Source organism: Seriola aureovittata, chromosome 12 (genome assembly GCF_021018895.1).
Source record: "Seriola aureovittata isolate HTS-2021-v1 ecotype China chromosome 12, ASM2101889v1, whole genome shotgun sequence".
Taxonomy (NCBI): domain Eukaryota; kingdom Metazoa; phylum Chordata; class Actinopteri; order Carangiformes; family Carangidae; genus Seriola; species Seriola aureovittata.
In genome coordinates, this window is record NC_079375.1 from 7,330,186 (window position 1) to 7,337,364 (window position 7,179).

At 42.5% G+C, this 7,179-nt stretch overlaps 1 protein-coding gene across 1 annotated transcript in view; it reads left to right on the forward strand.

The window, feature by feature from the left end:
* Nucleotides 1–6,427, forward strand: part of ak5 (adenylate kinase 5) — a 75,815-nt gene extending 69,388 nt beyond the window's left edge. The window contains exons 12-14 of the mRNA XM_056392050.1: nucleotides 3,273–3,389; nucleotides 3,868–4,086; nucleotides 5,636–6,427. Coding sequence (XP_056248025.1) covers nucleotides 3,273–3,389; nucleotides 3,868–4,086; nucleotides 5,636–5,710 — 411 coding nt within the window. The 3' untranslated portion in view covers nucleotides 5,711–6,427. The remainder of the gene's footprint in view (nucleotides 1–3,272; nucleotides 3,390–3,867; nucleotides 4,087–5,635) is intronic.
* The last annotated feature ends 752 nt before the right edge of the window (nucleotides 6,428–7,179 follow it).

The following is a 7,179-nucleotide window of genomic DNA, read 5'->3' on the forward strand; positions in this document are numbered from 1 at the left end:
CCCATGTGTGGTCTTGTGTCACCATCCAGAGGTGGAATCACACATACTGCGTATTCTAAGCTGATATGAAAGACTGAAAGTCCTCAACATTTAATGTGTTAAACTACCAGCACTAGTGGACTGCTTGATTTCCTTGGTGTGTGCGAGCTGCACATGATTTGATTTGATGTGTCTTTGGCAGCTCAGGGCCTCAGCTCAGGCTGTAGAGTTGATCATGAATATTCAGTTAAGAGCATATCTACCTTTGGACAAGGTCGGGCCTTGGTAAATGACACTGCTGTGCCTCTTCCTTCTTGTGAGTTCTTCTCTCAAATGCTAATATGAGTGCATCAACAAATAGTTAATGATGTTGCTCAGGGACTTATTGACTGGAGCATCTTGCCATTGACCTTCGAGGACACTATGGTATCTGAGCAGTAAGGAGTTTTGAACCTGAATTCAATAAATACAGACAAATGTAAAAAAATGAAAACCGTAACCTTCAACTTTTTATATTTCTCCTCCTATTTCCTGAACTTCTCAGCTGATAACAATCAAATAGAGAAAATGCCCCAAAAACACTGTTTTCCACATACACTGTACTTCCCTGTGAATGGTATTAAAAAGCAATAACAGTTCAGCCACAATAATTGATTTACTATATGAATATATATGCATGGAATTAGTAGAATGCTGCATACTGTATAAGTCCAGCATAGCTTGTTTATCTACTTAGACACAAAGCAGGGAATGCTATAACCGGTGCTTTATTACTATTACAACAGCCCTACAACAACCCACCTTCACCAAGGTTACAGTGTTTATCACAGGGCTTCTGTATTAGTTTTAGCTAGTTGTACCTAATGAACTGGCAACTGAGTGACGTTGCTAAGTGAATTGGCACGATATATACCCAGCTGACCTGCAGCAGTCAGACACGCCAGCTGTGCAGCCAAGTTATTCTCAACTTCAGCACATTTCAATCCAAGACAGTTATGTAGTGTTGATAAGCAGCAGATAAAGATCCATTACAGACGAGAGCAGCTGAGTGCAGCAGCAGCATAAACAGCAGATCACATATAATCATTTTATGAAGAAGAGCATACTATAGAAAAGTGTTGCCTATAAACCAACACAATTGCTGTGAGTTGAATTATATTGTATGTCCAATGCTAGGCTGAATATAAAGTGTGTGGAGAATATGTGAAGAAGACGTGAAGGCAACAACAGTCTGGAGTTTTCTAATGAAGACAGTAATACAGAGAACTGATGACATGCTATCACTCACTCAATGTACAATATACAAGAGACCACAGTCTAAACTGGGCCAGTATGAAACTCCCAGAAATTATGTCATGCCACAAAGCAAGTTAGCATCACCAGCAACATTATAGTCATGTCAAACAACCAGGATAAAGTGCAGCAGCATAAGACCAAAGTTAGCATAGTTAGCACAGGCAGCAGAGGCCAGGAAACAACCTCACGCACCCGTTGGAGAGCAATAATCCACACAAACACGGACCGAGCAGAGCAAAGATACAACAAACACTTACCAGAGTTTGGTGAGGCGAAGCATTAACTCCAGCATTTCAGTGTGAAGCCATTTGGAGGTGTTTCAGTGTTAGCTCCAAGCTAACATCACTTCCTGGTTTAGGTGGTTGAAGCTAATATGACGAAGAGGTCTCCAAAGTCAGCAGCAACAAGGAGCAACACAACACAACACACTTATTTCCTGATCTTTCTTCTGAATCAACTTGATACGACTGCCGACAGTCCAAAGCAGTGTTCATAGAAACATTAGCAACAGGCCTACAGAGCCAGCGAGCAGGTGGAGCTTCACACCTTTAAATAGGCCGACTCATTGCAGAGGGTGCACTTGATTTGAGTACCAGTGCGTAGAAAATGTCACGAGTGCAGTAGTGTCCAGCGTAATACAATCCCGTGAAAAAACCCATTAGAAGATTACTTTTATGGAGTTTGATATTTGATGACACTTTGACAGAGAGCTGTAGCCATTTGGTATCTATTTTTACTAGTTGTGTACTACAGTGTCTCTGTGCTCATTTTACGTCTGTTTGTAGGTTGTATCATTTTGCGTCTCTTTGTAGTCATTTTGACTTTCTGACAAGACATAACACTAACTTCATACAGAAGCTCTGTATGACCTGGAGCTGTGCCCGTTCAGTAACCCATCCACTGCTGTCATTTCTAAGGCTGTAGTTTGTCAAGTTGTTGGGTTATCTTACATTGTGAGGTGTTACACCCTGCACACGGGTATCTATGAGCACCTCTACCAGATCAGTTCATTATTTTTTCACACCTCCTGCTCTAATCCTACATTCAAACTAGCAGCCTTGGAGTCACAAACCTTCCATACAGTACATAAATGCATTTATACCTGCCACTAGACGCACCAGGATATAATGTATGTAGGTTATTTATGCACAGTAAAGTAGAACATGAGCTGGCATCCATTCCTCCAACTAATTATGAATTTACCCTGTTGCCTTCAGTGGCTCAGGAGGTAGAGCGGGCCGACCACTAATCTAAAGGTCAGTGGTTCGTCGTCAGCTCCTCCTGTCTACGTGTCAATGTGTCCTTGGGCGAGATACTGAATCCCAAGTTTCCCCCAATGTCCTATTAGTGTATGTGTGATAGAGAGGCGCTGTCATGTGCAGTGCAAATTACAGACTACACATACATATATTTTATCTAAAGCCCCAGAAACCAACTTGCTGACACTGATACTGTCAACTAGTTCGTTCCAGTCTGAAGTACTCAAACTAGTGAATTAATCAATTAATCCATCAAGAGAAAATGAATCACAAACATTTTAATGTTGGCTGGACAAAAAGAGCAATGCACAGACAACACATTGGGCTCTGGCAACATGTGATAGACTTTTTTTTTTTTACTATTTTCTGACATTTTATAAACTGAATCAACATTAATCAGTAGAGAAAGCAATAATAGAAATAAGTTAGAATCAGCCATTTGCAGCCATTTTCAGTACAATTTTACACATTTAGGATTATTCATCATGTAGTAACAACATTAAAGATCTGATTCAAGAATCATTTTTAAGGTGCATATTTCAGATTATATTGTGCTTTATTGCCAAACAAATTTGCTGTTAATTGACACACAGTGAACCTGCAGCTTTTGGGGCCCCTGGAGGAGCCCGCAGTAAGGCCTCACACAAATGTTATATATGAACACATGCATAACCCCTCGCTTTTTCAGGTATGAATGGCAATTAATGCCTGTGCTGTATGTGTGTACTTGATCTCCAGGACACCCTGCTGGAGCTGCTTTGTGATGCCGTGGCGTCGTCAGTACGGCAGGGGAAAGGTCTTGTGATCAGCAGCTTCCCCAGAGACCTGAGACAGGCGGAGGAGTACGAAGCCAAGGTCAGAGCATCAGGCTGACAGGACAGACAGCAGAATAAAAGAAGGGAAAGTTATCCACCAGCAGACACGAGTTGAAGTCATGTACCCACAAAACTTAAATGAGCGCAAAGTGAAGTGAGGAGTGAGAAGGAGAAGAAACTCTCCGACTTGTTTGACATGTAGCACTGACATCAGTGTGAAAAATGACAATTAAATATGACTCACTGTGTTAATGAAGGAGTGACAGAAGTGTGGAAATAATGGAAGGGAATGGGGACGCACGACAAACAGAAATGATGTGTTCATAATGACAAAGACTTGTTTGACAGTGAAGAAAAATGTCATTTTTGATGCAGAGTACACACACACACACACACACTCACACTGATGGGACAACAGGAGGGTGACACAAAGCATCAAGTACAGGGGAGGATGTAGCCCGAAGTTCACTGCTTTAACTGCACTTTAACTTCCCTTCCTCCTGTGCCTTGTGTGTCAGATGGGTGAACCCAGTGCGGTTCTTCTGCTGAACTGCTCACCTGACACCATGTGCAGTCGTCTGCAGTGCCGTGGCAGGTCCAGCTCCAGCTCCAGCTCCGGCTCAGGCTTCCATCCCGGCACAGACAGAGACGGCGCCGTGCACAGGCGGGCTGAGAGCTTCTGCAACAACAGCCAGGCGGTGGCAGCCCACTACGAACGCAAGAGGCTCCTGCACACGGTAAGTTGTGTGCCTTCCTGTGCAGCTAGGTGCAGCTATAGCTCTGCCAGGGTGAGGGGTCAACCCTCAAATGAGCATTATCTCATTTCATGACACGTCATCTCAGCTGAAATTAATTTACTTTTATAAACCCTTCAGACACACGTTGCAGCCTTCTTTTAAAGTAATTATGTTGACTGGGAAATTATCCACAGGAACATTTATCTCCACAAAAAGACGACCCCCTTATTTTTTTAACTCATTATTTTCCATATTTTTGTAAAACATTCTGGCAAAACTTTGGTATTTAAGTCTTTGTGATTATAAAGTAAAATAAAGGACATAATGCTGCACTATAAACACAATACTTGAGACTAGCTAGTTCATGGAAATACTGCATGTAATCAAATGATTCTGCAAGAATTTTACATAAATTACATGAGAAGATGTTTAGACCTTCATGTCTACAGCCAAATCCCCACGTCACAGATGTCCTGCCCTGTATGGATGCATCTGCACTTGTTTTGTCAGATTTTTCCCAACATAAAAAAAAATGGACTTTAAGACCATATAAAGAGTCACTTTGTCTTCTCTTCCAAGCTTTTGACACAAAGTTAGTTAAAGGATAGGTTCACATTTTTTTCATATGTCTTAAAACAACAGTATATGAACAGTGACGCAGGTTTTGTTTTCTGTAATCGTTCCTCCACGAAGAGATACCTTCCTACTGCTCTTCCAGTGTAAGTGATGAGGGACAAAATCCTTAGTCCTCCTCCAGTGCAAAAATGAATTCCACACTTTATTTGTCACCAAAATGTGCGTTTGTCTTCCAAAGTTAGTGTTTTCGGTACGAAATGTTCTCTTTGTTATCATCTGTCCACTGCAACGCAGCACATAACACTGGATTAATCTAACTGACTTCCTAAGCTTCAATTTAGCTTCAAATCAGTTGTTACATTTTTGCACAGAGCGAGGGCTGTGGATTTTGTCTCTTATCGCTTCCATTGGAATCTCTTAATGTCCAGTATAAACGGGAGGATTGATTACAGCAAGAAAAACCCATTTCTGCTGATATGATTATCTGATTGTTATTTAAGACACATCATTGTTTAAAGCTGACAACAATCAAATTAAACAACTATGTCATTTCCACCCATCTTCACACCAGATACTATTTCGCCTTGAATGTCAGTCATGTAGAGAAGGCTGGGATGTGAGTCTAACTCGCGGTGCTTTTGGCGACTCTGCTCACCTCGCTGACGTTTCCACCCACATGAGGGTCGGCAGATAATCACAGTGTCTGGTTGGGGGTGGCTGTCACTTTAAAATGAGCTGTTTGAACATTTAAATGCCACATCAGGTGGTTTGTGTTTGTGTGTGTGTGTGTGTGTGTGTGTATGTGTGGAAGGTGGAGGGTGTGGGGGTTAAATGCCACAACACGTATTGAGGTCATCAGTCTGCAGTGAGCTCGCAGGAGTTGCTTTGCAGCAGACTGCTGTCCTCGGCCGCATGTGAAGACACTGATGGCTTTTGAAAGGCCTCGTCTCAGCCACTTTGTCTCCGTCTGCAGATTGATGCTGAGAAGTCTCCGGATGAGGCGTTTGCCCAGATCTGCCAGGCGATGGAGTCCGCTCCCACATTCTGATCTCTACCATTCCCTAAACCCCCCCCCCCCCCCACACACACTCAACTCAGCTGCCCAGGAGGTGAAGACCTTTCTCACCCCCCCCCCCCCCCCCCCCCCTCGCACTCACTCCGAGGAGACGCGCCCACATGACCTCACACCTGCACCAGACATATGCTCATGAACTCCAGTGGTATGCATGTCCCACCTGATGTTTTGAAACATTCCCAGCAATCAGTGAAACCTCGCTCTGCTTTTGACACTGACGAAGCACCTGGCTGTTCTGCTTCATCTTCTTGCATTGTCTCTCTCTCTTTCTCTCTCTTTCTCTCTCACATCAACCTCAATATATGCTGCCAACTGCCAGATTGAGGCAAATAAATGTACAGAGAAAATAGCATTCCCTGCTGTGACTGAGAGCGTGTTTCCAGTTGAATGTGAAATATCTCTCCCATCCCCATCCCGCCACCCCCCACCTGGAGGAGCTCAGAGAGGGTTCCCGCCATGTCAGAAAGTGAAAATGTCAGCATGTGTTCATGCTCTCATGCACAGCAACATGCTTTACATTGTAACAAGCATGCAAGAATTACAATCAAGCTTAACTGCCTTTTGTGCATTAAATAAAAAGCAGAGTGTTAAAAGAATATTGCATTTGTATGTTTCCAAGCTCATCGTACAAGTGCTTGTTCAAGTCTGGTATTTAACATTCAAATAAAGACAGTGTATTTGGTAAATGGAGGATTTCTGGAGTGTGTGCTTTGGTGTTTTGTGTGTGTGTGTGGAGATGATCACAGCTTATCTGATAGCCCCATCTGCTGGTGAGAAGCTGACAACAAAAATGCTGAAATTACATGAAAGGTGACCAAAGGAGAAGAGTTTAGCTTCCCACTTAAAATATAATAAAAAGACAAAAAGATGATTGCGTGTGTCCATCTTTAAGCCGATACAATATGTGGATCAAACATCAGTAAAATGCCCTTTAGCTGCAGCGCTCAGTGTGTCAGGGAGTGTTTGTAGTGCACGCTGATGGTCACGAGGAACATGTTGGGAGCATAAATGGAAAGAACAAAGGAAATAAAAAAAAATGTGACTTTTTCACATCTTCCTGACAACACCTGGACGTTTATAAATTGCTTTCAATCTATAAAAAAAACTTTTACACTTACACCACCGAAGCACTTTAACAGGTAGAAGAGGTGATAAATTAGCTGTCGCTCATCGTGCTTCTCTGCTGATGAAAGGTAAGCAGTCTGATGTCGTTCTGGGAAGCGACATTATCAATGTATCCTGCCATTTTCTTTTACTACAAAAACTCTCGTACAGCAGAAAGTCTTATTGACAGGCGTGTGGGATCAAAACCTCCTGTCTGTCAATCTCTCTCTGCACAGATATCGAAATTACAGAAGCATAAAATGGAGTTTCTGTGAGGTCACTTATACTTTGATCATATATGAATCGTAAATAGTCACTATACATCTTGATTCAATTTT